Raw genomic sequence first — 25524 nt, 5'->3', positions numbered from 1 at the left:
ACGGGCCTACCGGCTCACTCAACCAGGAGTGCGGCCACCTCGGCGGATTGGACGACACAGGCCTCGATAGAAGATATTTGCAGAGCTGCCACCTGGGCAGCGCCTTCGACATTTATTAAGCACTACAAGTTGGACTCATTTGCTTCCGCTGAGGCAGCGTTTGGTAGACATGTGCTACAGAAAGTGTGTGCATCTCCAACGTCCCAGTCAAGACCTTCTCCCTCCCATGGGCCTTAAAAATCTTTGGTATATCCCATGTTGGACTCTCCTTCCAGATGCAGTGGAGAAGACCCATTGTACCTACCTGAACGGTCTTCTCGATGCACTGGAAGGAGAGTCCAAACCCACCCGACTAGTTGAAGTTCAGAGACGTCGGAGATGGGGAGTTCTGAAGTTTAGTTGTACTAATAAAAGTTGGTTTTTTCGTTTTTAAAACTGGGCTCATGGGATCAGTAAGGGGGCGGTAGCTATTATTATGCTAATTATAACTCAGTCTCTACCAATAGGATTGGTATATTACCCATGTTGGACTCTCCTTCCAGTGCATCGAGAAGACCGATCAGGTAGGTACAACGGGTCTTCTTTTTCTCACCCTCCAACTGAAAGTTATAAAATGATCCATTAGGTGAGACCAAAAGACTTATTTTAAATTGACATATTCCAATGTGAGAACAATTATAATAAACAATCATGGGGGGAAATGGAGAATGTGACATCCTCTGATCTAAAAACAGAGATGGAAGATATGAAAGCAGACTTAAAAACATAACTTATAAACATTGCAAAGAGTGCTGATTACAGTTGGATGTAATATTAATTATATGTTTCTGTTAATCCAGTTAGCTTGCTGTTGTCATACATTGCTTGGAAAAGATTAAACAAAGCAGTTTGGTTCCTCAGTTTCTGATTGATTTCTATATAGCTACTGCTGTTTTTTCAGTATACTAAACCTCTTTGGAATAGAATCATTTTATCATATCGACTGATTGCTTACTAGGGAATAACAGCAGAAGCAGGCAAAAAATATTAATACTCCAATACTTGATGGGGGAAGGGGTACGTGAAAATAAAATAAAGATAATATTCATGACCAAAGTGATGCCTTTTTCTATATGCTGTGTTGTCACATACAAGAGGGACAAGGTTTGTGTCCTACAACTATCACCACCATCTTAATGTTTTGGAGTCTCCCTGCAGTTTGCCTTTCATAAAGTTCTTAAGACCCATCTCTGCCATCAGGCATGGGGGAACTGAGACATCTCCCCCGAGCCTATACAGTTTATATATGGTATGTTTGTGTGTATGCTTGCTTTTAATAATGGGGTTTTTGGTGTTTTTTAAATTATTAGATTTGTTCTTACATTGTCTTTGTTATTGTTGTGAGCCGCCCCGAGTCTATGGAGAGGGGCGGCATACAAATCTAATAAATAATAATAATATCCCTGTCCTTCCCTGTACTATAAGTTATCCTCTTAATTAAGTATTTTCACAACACAGAAAAGAGTGGAATAAGAAAAAGAGTTTGACACAAATATATATTTATTTATTTTATTATTTTATTTATTTATTAATTAGATTTGTATGCCGCCCCTCTCCGGAGACTCGGAGCGGCTCACAACAGCAAAACAGTACAAATCCAATAATTTAAACAATTTAAAACCCTTAATATAAAAAGCAATCATACATCTCATATAAACCATACATAAAGCAGAAACGGTCCAGGGGAATCAATTTCCCCATGCCTGATGACAGAGGTGGGTTTTAAGGAGTTTGCGAAAGGCAAGGAGAGTGGGGGCAATCCTAATCTCTGGGGGGAGTTGATTCCAGAGGGTCAGGGCCACCACAGAGAAGGCACTTTCCCTGGGTCTCACTAGGCGACATTGTTTTGTCGACGGGACCCGGAGAAGGCCAACTCTGTGGGACCTGACCTGTTGCTGGGATTCGTGCGGCAGACTTGTAGAATTGATTTTCTATTTGTTTGTGAAGGAGAAGGAAAAGCAAAGCCTGGAGACAGAGTTAAGAGAGGAATCATCCTGGAGTCATTACATTCAGACAAACAATCCATGTCCAAACCCACCACCACCACCACCACCTTTCAAATGCCATTAGTTCTTATATAGCATCAATTTAGCACTAGATTGTTGTGTGTAGGCATAAGCAATACATCAGCTTACCTGGAACTTAATGTGTGGGCCTGATTCTTCATACTAAACAGGGGTATGTGCCACTCTGGCTCTTCATACTAAGATAACTAAATGGGGAAGAAGGGGAAATAATACATAGGGAAGGGCAGGAACTGTTATTAATCAATCATCCACCTTCTGTATGATATTTCCTTAATTGGAATCCCAGGCCAATGGGTACTACCAGGAGTCTTACAGAAGATCAGGAAGGTGGGATCCAATCTCACCTGAGGGGCCAAATTGTTCCAAATATCTGGGGCCATTTTACAGGAAACATATGCCTCTAGAACAAATATTGAGGGCAATGCTTCCAATGAAGCATTTTTAAACATCATCTCCTTTGATCTCTAAGGTATTCCATAAATACTCCCAACTCTTTTTCAATTCCTCTCTCAATTATTAACCTCATTTTACACTGAGAGGCAAATAAAGTTACCTTACTGAAGTCTCATTTCAGACTGATATTACTGCTAATACTGTGTTAGTAAAATTTTCAGACAGTCAGATCACCAACCATTAGGAGATTTAATGTGATCCTACTGAATAAGTTTCCTACCAAGAAGTGTTTCTGCTGTCAAAGAGTGTAACAGTGTGGGTTTATGACTTTTGATGGACATTCATGCACACATTCACAAAGTGACCTTTGCTGAATAGAATCAACATTCTCATCATGATGGAATGGGTTTCTTTTTAATGTCAATGCCTCTAACTAGTAAATGGGTTTGAGGTTCATTGCCTTGTTGAGATGTAGCAGAAAGCATTAGCAAATGGCACATATGGGAGACTAATATGCTGGCAACCAAGCAGGGATCCTGAGATGGTATTGTAGCCTTTTATTATGTCTTTCATGGAATGACCAAAGACTGACAGAATTCTTAGCTTGTTTGTGAAGAGCTTCATTAGATATAAACATGCACAACCAGAACAAATAGAAAATGTCCCCATTAATCAGTTATATAAATATTATTATTTTTGACATAGAAATAGGCCTAATAAATTACTATTTTGAAATTTTCACAAAACAGTGGAGAGATCAATCCCAGTCCTTGTCCTCAAGCTGATCTCCTGGATAAAAGCCCTGGCTCAGAGTCCTTCTGTGGAATAGTGCCATAACAAAATAACTGTGAAACCACTTCATCTGCACAAGTTGGGGAAATTTAGTTGTTAGTCTACATGTCCACTTGTCAGTGATGCAGATTTTGGAATAAGGTGGTTTTATATCGTAAATGTGTCATCTCTTATTAGCAACTGTCTATCTGTTTAGGATGATGCTATACACTCAGTTATTTTTTCCAATGGGAATCAGATTTTAAATTTCATTCTTGAGAATATGGATATCCTAGATATGAGGGCATCAGCATTAAATGATAATAGCTTCATTCCAAAACGTGTTGTTTTAATTTCCATGCAGAGTCGGCTCCCGCATATTACAACAGTTGTTCCTTGCTCTGCATTTGTTGAGTGTCCTTGGAGCTGATGATTAGGAAGCCAAGAAACAATCAAGCAAAGTTTTCTGGGGAATTTCCTCAGCCATATGTTGTATAAATGAGAAAGGGGAAGTCGAGAAGATTATCTGTACATATCAGTAAAGAATATAAAGTTCCACTAAAAAGAACATAAGGTTCCATTAAAAAGAATGGAACTTTTGCCTCAAGTGAGATCAGAATAACAGTAGAATAACAGAAATAGCAGATTTGGAAAGAACCTTCCAAATCTTCTGGTCCAACCCACTGCTCAAGCAGGTGACCCTTTACCATATCAGACAAATAGGTGTTCAATCTGTACTTTAAAATCTCCAGTATTGAAGCACCCACAACTTCTGGAGGCAAGCCATTCCACTGATTAATTGCTGTCAAGAATCTTCTCCTTAGTTCTAGGTTTGATCTGTCCTTGATAAGTCTCCATTCATTACTTCTTTGTCCTGCCTTCAAGTGCTTTGAGGAATAGGTTGACTCCTTCTTCTTTGTGACAATTCCTTAGATATTAAAAGACTGTTGTCATGCCCTCCTCTAGTCCTTCTCTTCCTTAGAATAGTCTTACCCAGTTCCTGAAACCATTTTGTTCTTCGTGTGGGATGTTTTTAATCTTTTTAAAGAAGAATACAAGACCATACAAAGGGTAACGGGAAATGATAGTCAAAGAAGTTTACTAAATTGTTTATGTCACAGGATGCAAACAAATAATTCTGCAAGGAATAATCACTGGTTTCAGGAAAACAAACATTCAAGAAACGTCTAATCATGAAATATTTGGCCGACAAAAAAAAGTGTTCTTGCAGTCAGCAATGTTTTCAAAAAAGAACTCCCAGAAATATTTTAGTCTGAAGGAATAGGTATCCTTTCTTTTACTCCCACTGCGATTGCAAAATACAAATTGCATTTGTAACATTTATGAGTGCAAAGGTAAAATATTTGCCACAGATATATATACACATACATACATACATACATACATACATACATACATACATACATACATACATACATACACAGACACACACAGACATACACACACACACACACACACACATGATCACACTGCTCAAAAAAATAAAGGGACCACTCAAAATAACACATCCTAGATCTGAATGAATGAAATATTCTCATTGAATACTTTGTTCTGTACAAAGTTGAATGTGCACAACAGCATGTGGAATTGATTGTCCATCAGTGTTGCTTCCTAAGTGGACAGTTTGATTTCACAGAAGTTTGAATTACTTGGAATTATATTGTGTTGTTTAAGTGTTCCCTTTATTTTTTTGAGCAGTGTATATGAAGGTCTTGGCATATTCGGGTTTCTTCCTGTGTACGTTTCAGAGATTCCTGATGACGTTTTGACGAGGTCCCACTCTTCACCTTCAGGCTGGTGCTTTCGGCTTTGCTAGGGCCAACAAAGTGTGATCTGAGCTGCCTTCCCTCTATAAATACTGGTGGGTGGGTGTGGAGTGCTGGCTCAGCTGCTGCAAGCTATGTTGAAACTTCCTGGTTAGTTGGTGGGGTAATGCCTTGAGTAATTGATGCAATTGATGTATGCAGATTATTTGATGTTTGCGGATTAGGGGTGATATCCTGAGAATTGTGGCATATGGAGAATGCATACTAGTCAGCCGTTTTATAATGTATGTCTCTGGTGTAACATACATTACAAAATACATTACAAAACAGACATACATTACAAAACAGCTGACTAGTCTGCAAGCTCCAACTGCCACAACTACTCAGTATATCACTCCTAATCTGCAAACATCAATTAATCTGAGCAAATTGAGCAGCATTATATAAAATCAACTGTCTTCAATAGGGATTTTAACACTCTAATGATGTTAGTAGAGAACTAATGAAAGCTTAGTTAATTTTAGCAGTTTTTAATAAATTTTAAACATTCGGAGATCGCAATGGCTGTTGCCTCTTCATTTATAAATACACCTGGAAATCGCATTTTGAGGACAATTCTTGATACACACACACACACACACTGTATATATATAGCTATATAACTGTATATAACTGTCATAATCAATTTCATGTCCTGTAGTTTTGAAGTGTTGGAAAAGGGAAGAGGTTTTTTCTTTTTTCCTTAATGCATTCTTATGTTCTGCAACACGTGCATTTACTCTCCTGTTAGTTTGTCCAATATATGTGGCTGGGCTAGATCCCTTTATTTTGTTTGAGTCTTACGATAGCTTTGAAATAAAGCATTCCATCCAGAAAAAAAGGTCTTCTCATGGAGAAATAGAATGGGAAATAATACAAGTTGGAAAGCAGAATGCAATGGGAGGGGTGGTTTAAAAAGAAAAACTCTGTTGGAATCAGATAGACTTGAACACTTTAATTGTGTGACTGTTCCCCTTTCTCATTCTTCTCTTTCTCTATTTCTTTTAATGGATTAGATGATTAGTTCTTTTATCTCTTGAGACCATTTACCTTCAGGATGCTGATTGCTATTGCTGTTTTATCCATGGATATTTGGATTAAATGTATAGTCAGAATGGCATTAATTGTTTTATTTTTATTTTTTAAAAAAATATCAGTTATTATGATAAGCCAGTTCTACTTGTTTTATGGGTTAATCAGAGCAAATATATAGGTAGTCCTTACAACCACAATTGACCCCCAAATTTATGTTACTAAGTAAGACATTTGTGAATTTTGCCTCATTTTATGACCTTTCTTGCCATATTGTTAAATGATGCACTGCAGTTATTACGTTAGTAACATGATTAAATGAATCTGACTACCCCATTGAGTTTGCTTGCCAGAAAGTCACAAAAGGTTATCATGTGATCTCAGGATAGTCCACTGCAATACTGTAGTCCACAAATATGACTCAATTGGTAAGCAGCTGAGTTTTGATCATGTGATGATGGGGATGCTGCAATGATTGTGAATGTGAAAAATGGTTATAACCAGTGATGGGCTCACTGGTTATAATGGGCTCCTATAGGTACGGTCAGGTATGCAGAACCAGTAGAAAAATTTTGGTCAGGTACACAGAACTGGTAGAAAAGTTTTGATTTTTTTTTCATTCTGGGCCCTGGGTATGTTTTTCCTATCATTGTAAATGAGGTTGAATGTGTATAATTTTAGAAAAGCTGTGCATGCGTGTGTGTGTGTACATACACATACAGTTTATATGATATATTTTTGTGTGCCTATGTGTAATATGTATGTACACATATGGCATATATACATAGAATTAAATAGTATATTTTGGATGTTCAGTAATAGTAAATAGATAGGGAAATTGTATCTCTTTGAGGCGAGGAGAGTCCAGGCACCCTAACACTAATCCAAACCCTTGACGTACGTGACGTCAAGTTGGCCACCTTTAAGCCAGTCATATGACCTTTAAGCTACCCCTGGTCACATGATCGTCAAGCCACTTCTATCTGGTCACATGGCCAGTAAACCACACCCACAAAATAAGCCACAGCCATAGTGTAGTAGTAAAAAAAATTGCAGCCCTTCACTGGTTATAATTTACTTCTTTCGGTGCTATTGTAATTTCCAACGAACATTAAATGAACTTGTAAGTCGAAAACTACATGTAGGCATTGTGGTGAAATGTTTACCATATGTGGACTGTAGAAATCTAGATAACTACTGCAAGAGGTACAACTCTTGATCATATAGATTTCTACCAGAAAATAATGCAATGAGCATAAAGAGTATATGGGAAATTTTACTTCTAATCTATGAATTATATTTGAGCAAATGGATTGTTCTATCCTTCTTTATTTTGATATGATTATTTCTGAATGATCAGAAAAAGCTATTTTTTACTGTTGGTTGTGCTTTACAGCATATTCTCTGTAAATTAAGTATCTGTAAATCTTCATTTGAGAAATGAAGACAGGGCTTGTTTCATGTTTTCTACCATATTCTTTAGAAAATACAAATGCATGCTTGATCTATTACAAGGAGGGTGATTTTTTTTGTAAATGCATATAGTTATCTGAAATAACAAGAATGATCACACATTGTAGTACTTTTTATTTAAATTATCTCTGTTCATTATTAATTTATGCAATTACATGCAGTAGTTGCTCAAAACCATAAAGTAGCTTCATCCATGAGGAAGTTCCATTATATTTATAAAGAAGTAGCAAGATTTTATGTTAACTAGTTATTGAAAGATAATGAAAACAAAGTATAGCTATTAGAAGAAATCATAATCTTATTAGATTTTTAAAGGCTTTCAATATAAGATTGAAAGATACTAAAAGATACTAAAACTCTCATGCCTCTTTATCTTTAACCTTTAATATCTCCAAGACTGCTTTCTGCCGCATGAATCCCAGCGACTGGTCAAGTCCCACAGAGTTGGCCTCCTTCCGGTTCCGTCAATCAGATAATGTCGTTTGGCAGGGGCCCAGGGGGAGAGCCTTCTCTGTGGGGGGCCCGGCCCTCTGGAATCAGCTCCCCCCAGAGATTTGTACAGCCCCCACCCTCCTTGCCTTCTGTAATAGTCTGAAGACGCACTTATTCCGCCAGGCCTGAGCCCATTAGATCTTTGCCCCCTGCCCAATGAATGTGTTGAGAGAATGTGGAGTGAATATAATGATTGTTTTTTTTATGGTTTTGAGAGGGGGTTAGATTTTTAATTAGTTAATTGAATTAAGATATTTTGTATTGTATATTTTATATGTGGTGAGCTGCCCCGAGTCCTCGGAGAGGGGTGGCATAGAAATTAAATAAATAAATAAACAAATAAACAAACAAACAAAAAATTTTGAACCAATCTTAAATGACCTAAATCAGAGGTCCCCAATCCCTGGTCCATAACTGGTACAGGTCCATGGCATAATAATAACCAGACCATGCAAATATGTGAAGACCCATCCATGGGGTGCAGGCAGCATCCAAAGCTATGCATACATACCCCGGTCTGCGGAAAAATCTCTCTCCATGAAACCTGTTCCTGGTGCCCAAAAGGTAAGGGCCCCTGAACTAAATTACAGAATGTGCCCAAAACCTGGGGCCCATGACTCCTGTGGGATTAACATTTTCACAAAGTTGTGGCCACTTCAATGCTGTCACATGATCCCCTGAGAATTCAGTATATCAGGTCATCCTAATTCTCTGAAAGTTTGGTAGACCAGCCTGTCTGGTCTCTGGAGATCAGTTAGACCAGTCCCCACCTTAGCTATGAAGGCTAGGTTTTGCCCATCAGCCATCAGAGAGCAGTGAGCAAAGCTCTAACTTGCAGGAAGTCATGCCCATTCCCACTGTTACTTTGTTTATGGTTATTTTGCTTCTTTGTTTAAGTCAGTAAATATCTCTGAACTGCTAACCCAATGAGCCACAGGCTGTCTATTAGATCTTTCTTATTGGCAAGAAAGACTAAATATAATTTTCACACACTTTCGTCTGCCCTCTACTTAGTCAACTTCAAATAAATGATGTCCTTTACCCAACTGATATAGTCTTTAGCTTTCTTTTTGGGTGTACAGTAATGTTGTCTAATGTTCCTACAGCGTAGACTATTCGTGCAAATCAGTATTACTTGAACTTATCTTCTTCGTTTCTTCAACCAGATGGCTGCCCTGATTTGTGCAATGGCAATGGGAGATGCACACTCGGTCAGAACAGCTGGCAGTGTGTCTGCCAGACCGGCTGGAGAGGGCCTGGATGCAATGTTGCTATGGAAACCTCCTGTGCTGATAACAAGGATAATGAGGGAGGTGAGCAAAAGTCTTCCAATTCCCAGCCTTGAAAGAACAGAGGGTTATTTGCAGTTTCATCATGAGTCATTTTACAAGTGAAGGACCTCCTCTCTTATTATTGTCAAGTGTTGTTGTTACATTTCCATTGAAGCAAATGAGATGGATAAAGTAGTACTCTTGTGAGCAAAATAATGTGACCTGAAAGACTTATTTTAAATATAGGGCTTGATTCATTTCTGGCAAAGCTCAGGTTTGGAGGCTAGAATTCTCACTAGGCATTTGTGTGGTTTAGAATTTCATGTCTCAGTGCTCCTTCAGATATACCCTCTGTGTGACTTATACTTGCAAAAATACCAGCATACATTGTGGATTATTCAAGCAAAGGCACAGATGATTAAGCAGGAAACTTTCCAAGGTATTGTTAACTGCCAGCTATGGGCAAATACAAGAGAATTCTGGGCAAAGGTAATACTTGTATTTTATCAACTTCAATTCACAAAGCAGAAAGTGCTAAATGGAACAAAATACAGTAGTGGAATTCATTTTACTGGCTATGATACAAGAATTTGTTCCTGGGGTTTTTTTTAAATAAAGAAACATGTTAATTAGTAAAACAGAGTTCAATCCCAGTATTGATATATGCTATCTTGAAGACACTACATGCTGGAAGAAACTTAGCCAGTGATAAATTTAAAATGATTTTACTATAAAGTATACCTCTCACGTCAAATGCTATAGCTATTTGTTTTAACACATTCACCAGTCACACATTTTATGTATTACATTTTTTTCAATCGGTTTGTGTGTGTGTGTGTGTGTGTGTTTCTTCAACATGCATTTTTATTCATCACACACAATCCATTTTCAATTATTTAGCTCCAGATACATTGAATAATATTCAAAGAATTCATTTTTATTAATAGTTTAACATTCAACCAACAGTCTTTCTTGACATTTAAAGCTTATTGTCACAAGTTGTTTATTTGAGTATTTCTTGCATTCTTTGGCCGGGTGACCCTAGCGACCCATTTATATGAGTGTTCAGCATTAGAGTGGAAATAGAACCAGATGATTGGATTGTCATGATGTCAACAGCACTGAAAAACTGAAGTGGCTTTTTTTTCCTAATCAGTTGTAATATAGTTGAACTTTCTGTAAACTATTGTGGGGTGAAGTGGAAGTGAATTGTTTTGTTTTTGAGATTTGTTGAAAAGTATACAAAAGTAAATAATAATTTGGTATGTAGTTTTAGAGAAAACTAAACAACCTGAATTATAAAACAGTAGACAATTGAAATAAGCAGAACATCTAATATTTTTTTCAAAATTAAGTGAAAGTACTTTGCAAGTAGTTCAACAGGGTGCAAGAAAGAGATCAGCAATGTCTTATTGCCCGCATCCTGTATGTGTGGATAAATATGTAAATAATGTTTTTTATGATGCAAAAAGTGCATTGGTTGAAGACAACAATATACTGCAAGTGTATTCAGTATGCAAATTGTACTAATACATTATATTTTCTAGTGAGGATCTGCCTCACAAGGTGGCAATACATAGGCAATTGATCACATACATACTAAAACACATTAAGTAAGAACAGATGTTTTTACAGATGGGAAATTTCACAGCTGTGTAGTAGACAGGAAAGCTTAAAAAATAGCCAATAAAATATGGAGATGTCGTTAAGATTTGTGCTTAAATAAAATGAAACTTAATCTTTTAATAAACCTTTTATTTAGGATCTATTAGTACCAAAATGAGGTTAATTGTGGGAAAGGTTTATTATGAGTATGCAAGCTTTATTATGATAAGGGGGATAGTGAGTATTCCTATGAGTAAGCAAAGGACACCAAGAATATAAGTGGGGATAGTGAGTACAGGTATTCCTATGAGTAAGCAAAGGACACCAAGAATATACGGTAAGTAAGCCAAAGTCATTGCAGAAACCCAGAAAAAGCAACTGGTAGCTACAGTATATCAGATAGAAACAAATTAGAAAAATGCTGGAGGCAGACTTTAATGATAATGGTAAAGTATCATTTCATAAGGGTCGCCTAAGACCATGGGAAAAGCCAAATTTCCTATGGTGTTAGGAAATAAAGCTTCTATTCTGGCACCTTAGAACATATTTTTACAATATGACCAATTAGGCATTTACAGTGGGGGTGTCCCTTTAACCTTCCTGCCAATCAGCTTAAAGCTGTGTTGGGAGAATTGGTGCTAGACTTATGATTTGGGGTCACCACAACATGAGGAACTGTATTAAGGGGTCGCAGCATTAGAAAGGTTGAGAACCACTGCCTTAAAGCATATTGATTTCTCTATTTGTGGTCCATTATGTTTCTATGGTCAACCACTCCAGTCTTACAGGAAGAAATCTGTAAGGAAGTCTGAGGAAAAATGACCAATTACATGAAACATTTTAGATATAAATGCTAGGGCTAAATTAATGGGGGAATTTATTTTTAAAAACATTTATTCTATCATAATACATTTGGAATTATGATCCCCCTGTTTGTATCAGAGGCACTGTTGTAAGGCATTTCCAGGTTGAAAGACTTTATTGTTGCCCAGGCTCTTTTTTATGTCCCCAGGAGCTGGAGCAAATGATGGGAGCTCATCCCACCATGCAGCATACTGGGGTCTCAAATGTAGGGTTGCTAATCTCCATCACAGCATCCTAACCATGTGGTCCATCGTTCTCCATGGAACTTTAATATGTCTGGATCATAATGATAGGATAAAAATGAGACAAAAAAGAATCCCAATCAATTCTACAGAGTGTCTATTTATTTTCTGCTTAAAAATAAAATACCAATCAATAAAATTCTTGTATCACCAGGAAGAAAGTTATTCATTGCCAAATATGTAGTGTTTATTTTGCTTATATTAGAAGAATTCAGTAAGATGTTTCATAACTTACTGATTTTTCTACATATAACACGTGTAGACATATATACACAATTTGCATACATATATTTAAAGAGAATGCTTTTCTAAAAAAAAAAAAAATTAGTAAAGAAGTTTCCTAATTTTTTAAAAAAGTTTTCCAGATGCTAGCTCTTTATTAAAGCTTCATTCTAAGGTGTGGGTATAATTATTTTTTAAAAAATGTTTGAAATCTTTAATTTACTCTATGCAGAATTCAGGTTCTCAGTAAATAATTGTTACATATATTTGATGGAGATTAAGGCTAGTTTATTTATAATTATATGATACATTTTATACTGACAGGATTGTGATTGAAATCTGTAGACGCCACATGCAATAAAAACATCATAAACATTATTCAACGAGTTAAAGAATTTGGAAACAACATTTACAGACAAAAAAAGAGATTTGAATTTATTTTTAAGTATTCTTAAAAATAAATAAAATATAAAATAAAAGAATAAAAGGGTACAGATGGCTTCTCTGTAAGGTTTTCAAAAGAGGGGGGGGAGGAGAGAGAGAGATACTGCCTTGCTTTGACATTCTAGTTAGAGAGAATTCAGGAAAGATTGTTTGGTGAGCTATAATATCACCACTAATCTGGCTCCTGAATTATTGTAGTGGAGATTTATAGATATATAAATGTGTTATCTTAACCATGTCTCATTAGCATAACACCAGGACACATCAGCCTTTGGCACTTTTTTTCATCATTGTTGTATAACAAGTAGAGTTTCCTTAACGTCACATCAGAGCAGTAGAAGAAAATAAAAATAAAATCTTATTGCTTTAATTTTGCCAAATGTGGGGCATCTTACACAGCACAATACTGGGTGAGAAAACAACTAGAAACTGTTTTCCAGAGTTTTTCCAGTTTTCCTAGGAAATTTGACAGATTGATTTTCTGTAGTTTATTTGCCTGGAAAAGGAGGAATAGAACCTAACCTTCTCAACATTGTCTGATGTGATTCAGGAGATGATATTCCACATTCTCTTCAAAACTTTTATTTATATCATTTCTTACCTTTTACTCAAGCCAGCAAAAGCAGTAATTAGCTACAGATAGATGCTTTAGTCCCAAAAGCACTTAGGCAGAAAGTGGACTTTCTTTTCCATTGTGTATATTATCCATTACTGTTTTCCCATGAACTATGAAAGAATACCAAGCAAAATTTCTGCATTTCCAACCCCCCACCCCCCCCTTAGAAGTTGTCATTCAATTTGAGGAAAGGGCAATTTGCAGTAGAAAACGTTTGAGAGAGTGGAATACAGGAAGAGTGGAGTTTGTGCGAAAATCTTGTATTTCGCTGTACTCTCTCCAACAGATTGCAACCTTTCTGGCTTTTATGCATTGTGTTTTCTTAGTAGAAATGCTATTGTTGCTATTAATGGAAACATCTTTGCATAAGATATTGTTGGAGAAATTTTGCTTCTGCTAAAAGAAATTGGACAGAAAATCTTGTCCATTCAATTTTCCCCCTACACATTTTGAAAGGTCTTTTGTAGCCAGCTCCTATAGGAACACTGTAAATTAAATAAGTTAAAGTTAATATTATCCCCAAAATGTTGGCCAAAGTTATATTAGTTTGGTGGCATCTATAATTATTTTTCTTTATTTTTTAAGATTTACAATTTTTCATTTATTAATTTATTAATTTCTTTATTTATTAAATTTATGTGCCACCCGTCTTCTCCAGAGATGACTCTGCATGGCTTATTAAAATTGCTACACATTAATTTTTAAACAAGCCCAGTAGTAAATACTGTTAAAAGATGAGGAGGAAGGTAATACAAAGTACATGGGCAGAGGTGAGGTCTTTCTTAATAAGAAGAGCCATGCTGTATCAGGCCAAAGCCCATCTAGTCCAGCATTCTGTGTCACACAGTGGCCCACCAATTGTTCATGGGGATCTTGAGCAGAAAGAGAAGGCAAGACCCTCCCTTTCCCTTGACCCCCAATAAGTGGTACTCAAGGGAATCCTGCCTGCCTCAACCAATATAGAGGCAGCACTTGGACAACCGTTTCAATAACCATCTATATGCTTGGCATCCATGAATCTGTCTAATCCTGCCTTGAAGCTATCAAGCTGACAGCTGTCACAATCTCTTCTGGAAGTGAATTCCATAAACCAACGATCCTCTGGGTGAAGAAATATTTCCCTTGAATTGTCCTCACTTTCTTACCTATGAGCTTTAGGGAGTGCCCCCTTGTCCTAGTATTGTTAATCCAACAGCCACCTCCAGAAAGGGCACTCCTATCCGGGCCCAGGCCAGCTGCCAGAGCGTGCTCTATATTAGGACTATATTATTTTTGGTTATAGAGATAGCCCTCATTTTCAACCACAATTGAGCTCCAAATTTCTGGGTTAAGTGCAGTGAAGGGCTACCAAAATTTCTACTACCACACTGTGGGCGTGACTTATGCAGGACGCCCTGCATTTTCTTTCAACATCTTTCAGTGCAAAATGGGTGCTCTGGGGTGGAGATCCATTTTCACTACCCCACTGCGCCCCCCCCCCCCCGGTCTGGGCAGTAGCCCACCCCTGGTTAAGTGGGACATTTGTTAAGTGAGTTTTGACTGATTTTACAATCTTCCTTGGCACACTTGTTAAGTGAAATGCTGCACTTGTTAAAAGTTAGTAACACAGTTGTTAAATGTACGTGGCCTCCCCAATCACTTTGTTTGTCAGAAGATGGCAAAATCATAAATATGAGTCAGTTATCAAGCATCTGAATGTAAATCATGTGACCATGAGGATGCTGCAATGGTCATAAGTGTGAAAAATAGTCATAATAAAATAGTTTATTCAGTGCCATTGCAACTTCAAGTGGTCACTAAGAGAACTGTTGTAAATCAAAGACTATCTGTATTTTATAATCTATATTAGGTTATGGGCTGGAGATTATGATATTTTAGTTGGCAAATTGTACTCTTTTGTATTAATCCAAATGCTAGTCATCTTCTAGTATTCTATCTATTGATCTATTCTATTCTTCTTCATATATACATAAAGATAGATATATATATTTCTCCTTCTCCTTCTCCTTCTTCTTCCGTCTTCCTTCTTCCATCTTTTATATATATATAGCATGTATGTATATATGTATTTATGTATGTATGTATCTCCTCCTTTTCCCCCTCCTTCTTATTTATTTTATTTATTAGATTTATAGGCTGCCCTTCTCCTTGCGGACTCAGGGTGGCTTACAGAGATAAAATATAGACAGAATAAAGAACAATACAATTACAGTTAAAACATTAAGAGAAATAAAATAAAACCCAATATAAAACCAATCAATCATCCCTCATTCCTACTACTGGCTGGAGCGAAGCTATCAAAAGGCAAGGAAAGCGGGGGAGGTACAAATCTCCAGGGGGAATTGGTTCCAGGGCCTCAACAGAGATGGCTCTTCCCCATGGACCCGCCAGTCAGCTCTGTTTGGCCAATGGGACCCGGAAAAGAACAGTTCCTATGACCTTGCCCACTTCATCAGGTATCACAAGTTTAAACTCATCCCATACAACTTGACTGAGACTTGCTCCAGTCACCTCAGTTGAACCTGCCCAGTCAGAATCCAGATTGATCTGGATCTGAGTGATTTGAGAAACTGATTAAATTCCTCAGCTCTACCCTTCAAGGGCTCCACCACTTCCGCCATGTCAAGAACAGTGTGGGACACCCTAAATAGAGCAGCTCGGTGAGATTCCGCAGATGCAATCAAGGTAGAAAGATGTGAGCTTCTTGCCGTCTTGATCGCCACTAGACAAGTCTTAATATGAGCTTTTAACAGTGTTCGGTCAGATCTAGATTTACTGGACCTCCAACGCTGCTCTAGACATCTTTTATGGCGTTTCATCCCCCAGAGTTCCTCGGTAAACCGAGGCTTTCCAGGATCTACTGCCACAGAGAGGTTACAAAGGCGCAATCTGGTCAAGAGCCTCCGTTGAAGCCATATTCCAGGCCCTTACCAGAGACTCTACCAGATTGTGTATAAGCGAGTCTTGGAATTCCCTAAGCTCCTGCAGTGGAGAATTGGAATCGTAAGGTCGAGACATAGCAGGGAATGATTTGATCATGACAAAGACAAGATGTCTAAGCTCTATAACTTCAGATCATAACTCCATTGCCCTGAGAGGAATACCATATTGAGTGTGTGTCATTGTCCTCCCATGGGTCGGACCCTGAATTGCTTGCATCAGGTCCATGGTTGCCTGCATCACTTCTGAGGGTTCACCGAGTGACGGTAGGTTGAAGTATCCCAAGTCTGGGGAACTCAACCACCAGCTCGGCTACTGCCTATCCTCCTCCTCCTCCTCCTCCTATTCTTCTTCTTCCTCTTCTTTTCCTCTTCCTCCTCCTTCATGTATGTATGTATGTGTTCTGCCAGGCTCTATGGTATGAGTCTCCCGAAAATTCAAGGGTAAAAATTTCAGACACACACACACCTGAAAGTTCAAAAACAATGTTTTTTATCACAACATTCAAAAGAAACAAAGCACACTTTTTGTATTGCAAAGAGAACTCATCCCAAAACAACCTTGTAGGCTGTACAATCCTCTAAATCAGTCCTTAAATACAGTCATACCTCATCTTACGAACCTAATTGGTTCCAGGGGGAGGTTCGTAAGATGAAAGGTTCGTAAGACGAAACATTGTTTCCCATAGGAAACAATGTAAAGTCAATTAATCCGTGCAACCAAAAAAAAAACCCCGCAAAAAAAACGCTGCCGCCCGGCTGTCACCTTTTAAAACAGCCTGGGGGCTTCTCAGCGACCTCCCGAACGCCGAACGCCAAACCCGAACTTCCGGGTTCGGCGTTCGGGAGGCCGCCGAGAAGCCCCCAGGCTGTTTTAAGAGGTGACAGCCGGGCGGCGGGGCTTCCCAGCAGCTTCCGAACGCCGAACGCGGAAGTTCGGGTTTGGCGTTCATAACACGAAAAAAGTTCGTAAGAAGAGGCAAATTTTTTCTGAACCCCGGGTTCGTATCTCGAGTTGTTCGTAAGACGAGGGGTTCGTATCTTGAGGTACCACTGAACTTAGTTAGCAGCTGTGAAGAAATGTCACAGCCCTCCTTCTTCCACGAAGTGAGACACACACACTTTGCTCTGCTTTGGTTTCAAAGTTGTGAAAAATCAACAAACAATGTCCGGAAACAGCAAGGCACAGTCCTGAAGAAACAACAATCAGATAATCGTCCACAATGGCCAAGCCAGCACGCTGCTATTTATATCAGCAGCTCTAATTGCTTGAGCCCCACCCAAACACAGGTGGCCTCTCTTATCTCCTGTAATATTTCTTCAATTGGTCTCTTCTATACATAATTCTGCCCCTGCGTGGGTCTAACACTTCCTCATCCGAATCGACCGAAGATAATGGAGATTGGCTTCTTGGGCTGTGTCCCAAGCCCCCCTCTTCCAAGTCACCCTCACCTTCTTCGTCCGAGGAAACTGCACTACCTGACTCTGTCGGCAATAAAACAGGCCTATGACATGTTGATGTTTCCCCTGCATCCATCTTCACATTCCTTGGGGTAGGAGCTGGGCCAGAGCCAACCACAACATGTATGTATGTATGTATGTATGTATGTATGTATGTATGTATGTATGTATGTATGTTCCAGCATAACTCTGAATGCCTCGAGCAATTCCAATCAAACTTGGTACGCATATGACTTGCCCTTTGGAGACAAACACTGTGGGGTTAAGACACCTCTAACACCCCTCTGTGTGTGTGTGTTCAAGTATAACTCTGGAACTCCTCCAGCAATTTTAACCAAGCTTGGTACATAGGAGACAAATACTGCAGAGGGTAAGACACCCTTAACACTCTTCAGAGTGATTTTTGTGTGTGTGTGTTTGTCCTGGGACATAGGTGGCACACAGAGCCCAACTCAGCTCCACCACACATGGATGCATACTTCTCACCGGCTAGCCAATAGTCACGTATGTTTTGGTTGCAGGGAGGTGTATTTGGCAAAAAATGGGCCATGGGAGGGGGGGCATGACTTTCTAGGCCCCAAATGGGCCCCAGGGGAAATCATGCACACATGCATGGGAGGCAAGTGGGATTTGGATGAAAAAACACCTGGGCATTGATGGGTCATCAGTTTGTGATAGATAAATGTCTAATGGCTATGCTAATAAAAATCCAAATTAATATTCTTCCATTGTAAATATACAAAATTAGACAAAATCAGAGGAAATGTATGCATATCTAACCAGCAGAATATTGAACCGCATATATTGGCTATAGATAACTCTTTTTTCAGATTTATATAGAAAACTAAAATAAAGTTTCTATATCTCTAAATAAAGGTTTCTTTGGCAACAAGACACAATTCTCTTTGCAAAGTAACATGTTTTCTGAACAGAACGTCTGACCTGTTTGTTTAAAAGAATGTATTACTTTAATTTTTAAAAACAAAATAATCTTTTTAAAAAAGAAGAAAACTGTGTGGAAAAAGAGAGAGAAAGACATAACAGATCTTGCCCTCCTGCAATAATTATTTGGACCAGCTTTGCTTTATAGAATGATGAATCCTGTGATTTGATATTTCATCCAGCTTGTGGCATTTAAGATAATGCAAGTATTTCAGAGCACAAAAGCAAATCATGTAATTTAGCTTGCCTCATCAAGCTCTGCCACAGCAGGAGTTTCTAATTCAGCCCAGACAAAAGATTTATAAAGTTCTAAGTACAAATACCCACAATACCTCAGGAGGGGAGGAAAAGGCTCCCCTAAGCAAACACAATGAACCTGATGCTTGAAGTCATTTTTTAAATTGCCACCATAATAAACAATTGAAATCTGTTACTGATAGTTTTAAATATATAAAAATACGGGTAGCATATGCAGCAAATCTGGTTCATACTGGGAGTCACTAAATTATGAACTTTTTTTTTCTAACTTGGGGAAAATATTCTGCACAATTGGTAATAATGGTTTTGCATTTTTAATCTTCACAACATTAATTTTATTGATTCTAGCAATGACTTTTTGAGTGAAAAACTGAAACCAGAATTTATCAAAATTGGCCTAGGAGATACCCATAAGCCCATAGGCAAGCAGTGATATGTACAATTTTTTCAGTCAAAGGAACAATGTTCTGAGTTAAATATAGGTGTTTGAATCCATTTTTAAACAAAACAGATGTTCCTTTCCTACTCTGACCTATAGAGAATATAAGATTGTTCTTTTTCAGTTTTGGTGCCTCTCTAAACTCAGTGATATTAAACCACCCAAAAGGCTTATAAATTTGTGTGCCTGAGATTAAATGACGATTAAGTATGTGCTTTTAGAATACTTTCTATGTAGATAATATGCATACATGGATGTTGTAATATACTTAATGGTAAATTCATTCAGTGAAAATGCATATTTTTGTTTTGTTTTTACTTTTCCTTTGCTAAACTCTGATTGTAAAGGCAATTGAGTGAAACATATGAGTGAATGAAAAACATGAGTGATTGAATATAAGCGAAATACACCAGGTCAACTGATCTTGCCTGCCTCATGTTTAAGCAGTAGCTTTGATTGCCTGTTCAACAGAGCATTTCTTTGACAGGCAGCTCCAAGTGACAGATGTTACTCCCTTTGGATTAAAAGTTTATGTCAATCATCAATACTAGTGATGCTCATATCTTTGCTGTATATTCCCTGAAAAGAAAAAGCCGGGAAGAAACATTGTTGATTTGCCTGTACTGTAATACGTCACTTACATCACCAGCAACTAACCTCTTAATTGTTTGTAACTGAATCTTGATTAATTTGCAATTAATTTCAGCTTGGCATTGTTAGTTTAATTTATCAAAATTAAAGAAGGAATTCTATATATTTCTGGATCTCTTGCTATATAAGCAGTATTATTTCAGAAAGGCTGTTTTAGAACCACTGTAGAATAGCCATTGATAAGATGGACATTCTATTAATAAATAATATTTCGTGTCAATATTTTGATACTCCCAGATATTTATATGCTGAAATTGTACAGCAAGAAAATAATCACGATGCTATATATTATAAATGCAGCTAATAGTAACCAGGCCATATAAGAAAACAGTGCAGCGATAATTGAAATAATTTAATTATATGCTTAATTTGCAACACAGGCAACAAACATTTGATTTCTGGGAAAGTCTGTCTGGTTGATGCCAACTGAATTTGCAAGTGTATCTTCAAAAGAAGATACACAGACAGACTTTCTGGGAAAGTCTGTCTGGTTGATGCCAACTGAATTTGCAAGTGTATCTTCAAAAGAAGAACAAAAATTCAAGATGGCAAATATAATTGGACCAGAATATCTCCGGGACCGCCTTCTGCCGCATGAATCCCAGCGACCGGTCAGGTCCCACAGAGTTGGCCTTCTCCAGGTCCCTTCGATGAAACAATGTCGCCTGGCGGGACCCAGGGGAAGAGCCTTCTCTGTGGCGGCCCCAACCCTCTGGAATCAACTCCCTCCAGAGATTAGAACTGCCCCCACCCTCCTTGCCTTTCACAAACTTCTCAAAACCCACTTCTGTCATCAGGCATGGGGAAATTGATTCCCCTGGGTCGTTCCGCTTTATGTATGGTCTGTATGAGATGTATGATTGTTTTTTATATTAAGGGTCTTAAATCTGTTTTAATTTTTAGATTTGTATTGTTACAAATCTAATAAATAAATAAATAACCTCATTGCCCATTGCTTATGAAGCAAGAATAAGACTGATCAGAGAGTTATAGTTAATGTTCTGTCTATAACTGTCTGTTGTCTATCCTACCTATCCTATCCTGTCTGTCTGTCTGTCTGTCTGTCTGTCTGTCTGTCTGTCTGTCTGTCTGTCTGTCTGTCTATCTATCTATCTATCTATCTATCTATCTATCTATCTATCTATCTCTGAGTAAATATGCCAGAACATGTTGTCATTATTATTATTTTTGGCCTTTCTTCAAGAAGCTGAAAGAACCATAAATAAGACCTTTCCTACAATAAAAGCTTAGCCTAAACCCTATCTTGTCATATTGTTGTTGAAGTTTCATAAATTGAACTTAAGGTTTGTACTTGTATTATCTTTTTAGAGGAATAACAAATCAGAATCCACGTTCTAATGTAACTTATTCTCCATTAATCTAATTTATTATCAATTTCCTGTTTGTTTCTCTATTCCCAGATGAATGCTGGCAGAACAATTAGCTGCTATTTACTGCCACTTTTCTTCAAAATGAAGTTATTAGAACTTATTAGAAGTTATTATTAGATTTTTATTAAATACACTGATAAACTATTAGTGACATTGATAATACAATCCTAAAATTTATTTTGTGTTGGTGAGATTTTCTATGGATTGCTTTGAAGAAATTGTATTCCATGCCATCTATCTGAAACCTAATGCCAGTCAGCTGATTTTTGGCTTGCACAGAAGCTCTAGGGTGTTTTTGGCTTCCAGAGAGCCTCCAAGGGGATGGAGTGTGTTTTTACCCTCTCCCAGCTCCAGGGAAGCCTTTGGAGCCTGGGGAGGGTGAAACACGATCCTACTGGGCCCACCAGAAGTTGGGAAACAGGCCATTTCCAGCCGCCAGAGGGCTTCTAGGGGATGGTGGTAGTGTTTTTGCCCTCCCCGGGCATTGAATTATGGGTGTGGGCACTCGCGCATGCGAGATAGCACATGCCCATGCTCTTTCGGCACCCGAGGGAAAAAAGGTTCACCATCACTGATCTAGATGTAAATGCTATGTACTTAGATACTGGATACATTGTTACCAACTTTAAAAATATGAGCTTATTAAATTTTTGAATTCACATCCAGAATCCAATAATTATTTTCAGGGATGGGGGATGAGACAAAGGGAATAATTAGAAACCATGCTACAACACAATTTTTGCCTTGTATGTACTTATGAGCAGTATATAAATGGATGTACATCCTTTGTCATAGACACCATTGAGAAATACATTTAAATTTATCTGCTTGAAAAGTATGCTTTTAGAAAGACACAGATATAGCTGTCTTGTTTGGATTGAAGCACTAAATATTTATTTTAATTATGATACAGTTGATCTGCTGGAATGAAGTATGCATTTAGTTAAACTAGACTGAAATTAAATAACATACTAAATAAAATTTTTGGGTGTTACTCTTTGCTTTCTGCCATCATAAAATTATAACAAGGTTAACCTCTCTAGAATTCTTAAGAAAGCAGTCAAAATAAGCATTATAAAGCACTTTATCACCATATCATATTCCTGGTAATAATAATGTGATTTACCATTTCTTTTTTCTAAGATCCAGATCCTTGGCACTTCTCTTTCTCAAAAATAAAAATCTTTTTGATATTTAGCTTGTAAATCCTTGATACGTAATGATTTTTAAATATTTCGCTTGATCCAAATATTTTGGTTTTTATCTTGTCTCATACCTGAGCCTTGAGGAATTTCTCCTTAAACTGTATGTTACTCTCTATATATTTATGTTTGTACACAGAAAACATAAATGAATTACTTTAAAAAAGATGTATTGACCTATTATATGGATCACTCTTATTATTTTGAATAGAAATATATACTGATTTTACTTCACAGGTTCTAAGCTTCACTAATATTTATTAAGATGCAGTATACAGTGGTACCTCGAGATACGAGTTTAATTCGTTCCGGACCTGGGCTCTTAAGTCGAGCAGCTCTTATCTCGAACGACTTTTCCCCATAGGAATTAATGTAAATAATTTTAATTGGTTCCAGCCCTCAAAAAACTCACAAAGTTAGTCTAAATTATGCAGAAAGACATGTTTTTAATGAAGAAATGTACATGTACATATAAATGAATAATGAAGTTTCTTTCACTTAACTTGTAAACTTTCTTAAACTTTTAAATTTACATATGTTCAACTTCTCTGCCACCCAATCCTGTAGGACAGAGGTCCCCAACCCTTTTTGCACCAGGGACCGGCTTTAAGCGATCAAGAGAGGAATGGGTGAATGAATGGACGGAGGGTGGGAAGGAAGGAAGGAAAGAGGGAAGGGACAGGAACAGAGGAAGGAAGCAAGGAAACTTATGAAAGGGGAGAGTAAGAGAGGAATGAGTGAAGGGAGGGAGGGAGGGAAGAAGGTGGGAAGGAGAAAGAAAAGAAGAAATAGAGGAAGGGAAGGTAAAAGAGAAAGAAAAAGAGCAAGAAAGAAAGAAAGAAAGAAAGGGGGAAGGGACAGGAACAGAGGAAGGAAGCAAGGAAACTTATGAAAGGGAAGAGTAAGAGAGGAATGAGTGAAAGGAGGGAGGGAGGGAAGAAGGTGGGAAGGAGAAAGAAAAGAAGAAATAGAGGAAGGGAAGGTAAAAGAGAGAAAGAAAAAGAGCAAGAAAGAAAGCTGCAAGCACCCCCCCCCCGAGCCCCCCAGGCCGGCTGCAACCTTTTAAAACACATGCGCCGCTTCGCAGCTGTCTCCTGAAGCCGAACGCGGAAGTTAGCGTTTGGCTTCAGGAGACAGCTCCTTGGCGCTTGTATCTCGAATTTGGGCTTGTAAGTAGAACAAAAATATCTCTCCCCTCCCAGCTCTTATCTCGAGTTGCTCTTAAGTAGAGCAGCTCTTATGTCGGGGTTCCACTGTAATTGAATTTTATTCAAAAATGTTGTAAGAGTTTGATATCTACCATCTGAATTAAGAATCAACTCTCAACATTATTATTCAAGATAAGATCAGTAAATTAAATGTGTCCATTCTCCCTTAAACTCATTATACCTTATTATTCCCTGAAGATAATTCTCTGAAATGTATTCTAGCACTTCAGTAAAAAAAAAGATTACTTAAATGTAATTCTTCATGAGCAATTCAACCATAATATAAATGTATCTAAAGTGCCAGCTACAAATGTATATGATGATGTGTATGTAATACATAGGTTTGTGAGTAGCATGTAATAGGTAATTCTCCAATGCACTTGCAAGGAGAGTCCAGGATGGGTAATTCTTCAGTCTGATTGGTAGGGACTGAGTTTAATTTAAATATTAGGCAGGTGCCGCCCCCTTAGCCCTCCAGTCTAAAAACTCAGTCACAGTAAAGGGACTTTGAGTTTTTTGCTCTACCAATAGTATTGGTTTTGAGTGTTTAGGCATTGAATGTTATTTGGAATTATTTGATTAATTAATTAAATTAGGTATTTGTGATTTATTATTTATTAAACTTGTCTTTTTCTTTCTCCTTTTCCACAGGTGCAGCTGGGGGTTTCTCCTCAGGCAGCTCTGGTTTCAGACCTCCAGTGGGTCTAATCCAGTTGACTGTAGCTCCTCCTTTTCTGAGAACCCACACAAGGGCCTGTCTTGTGGGTTCAGGAGTGAGCACCCGGGGAAACTACCTCCGAGGTAGACTCCGGAGGAGAGGAGCTGGTTGACGCCGCGGGGGGGGTCCGCCTTCCCCCGTGGCGAATATACCAAGGGGAAAGGGCGCCAGAGGCCCTTAGCCAGGCCTCACAGGACAACCACGCCCCCCCCCCCGGTCGCCCCGCTCACAGCGCGATCTGGTGCGAGGTCGGGCTCATTCTCCACTGCATCTGGAAGGAGAGTCCAACATGGGTAATTCACCAATCTTATTGGTAGAGACTGAGTTAATTTAAATATTTAAATATGAGGTAGTCACCGCCCCTTAGCAGCCCCCAATTCCTCAGTTTTAAAAACTCAGTCTTAGTGTAGAGACTGTTGAGTTTCTTCTCTGTGAAGTATTAGACTGAAATAATGTTAATAATAATAATATTGATATTAATAATAATATTAATAATAATGATGATAATAAATTATTAAAAAAATTCTGTTTTTCTTCCCTTTCTATTTACAGGTGCTGTGCATCGTGAAAGGAATTTCTAGGGGCCTCTGCCCTCCGCGGGCAGAATCACCCCCACCGTATCTCTCCTCGAGCTTCCCTTCCCTCAGAGGGTACTATGCTTACCGAGGAGCACCTCAGCCCAGGGTCCCCGGCCTCAGTGGCCATACCCGGCTGCCAGCTGAAGGTGAGGGGGTCCGTCCCCCTCACTGGGAAGCTTGGAAAGCGAAGTTCCGGCGAGAACTGAAGGCGGTTGGGCTTGGCGCCGAGCCAGCGCCTCTCAGCTGTTCGGCGGCTCTTGTTTGACAGCCGCCGCCGCCGCCGAAAAGCCGCTCGCCGAGCCGGAGAAGCCGCTGGGATCGGCTAGCTCGTCGGCTTTACAATATGAGCGTGGGGGGGCATGGCCCTTACCAGGAAGTGCTGAAGGCGAGCAGAATGAGCGGGAACGCCATTTTGCGGGC

General features: G+C 38.5%; 1 protein-coding gene across 3 annotated transcripts in view; it reads left to right on the top strand.

The window, feature by feature from the left end:
- The window catches only part of TENM2 (teneurin transmembrane protein 2), a 1054259-nt gene that overhangs the window by 922526 nt on the left and 106209 nt on the right, over positions 1-25524 (top strand). For all 3 annotated transcript variants that reach the window (XM_070739470.1, XM_070739471.1, XM_070739472.1), the window contains one exon: positions 9220-9366. In XM_070739470.1, the coding sequence (XP_070595571.1) occupies positions 9220-9366 (147 nt within the window). The remainder of the gene's footprint in view (positions 1-9219; positions 9367-25524) is intronic.

The sequence above is a fragment of the Erythrolamprus reginae genome, chromosome 2, assembly GCF_031021105.1.
Source record: "Erythrolamprus reginae isolate rEryReg1 chromosome 2, rEryReg1.hap1, whole genome shotgun sequence".
Taxonomy (NCBI): domain Eukaryota; kingdom Metazoa; phylum Chordata; class Lepidosauria; order Squamata; family Dipsadidae; genus Erythrolamprus; species Erythrolamprus reginae.
The sequence above is the reverse complement of the archived record's forward strand: the minus strand, read 5'-3'. Positions and strand labels throughout refer to the sequence as shown.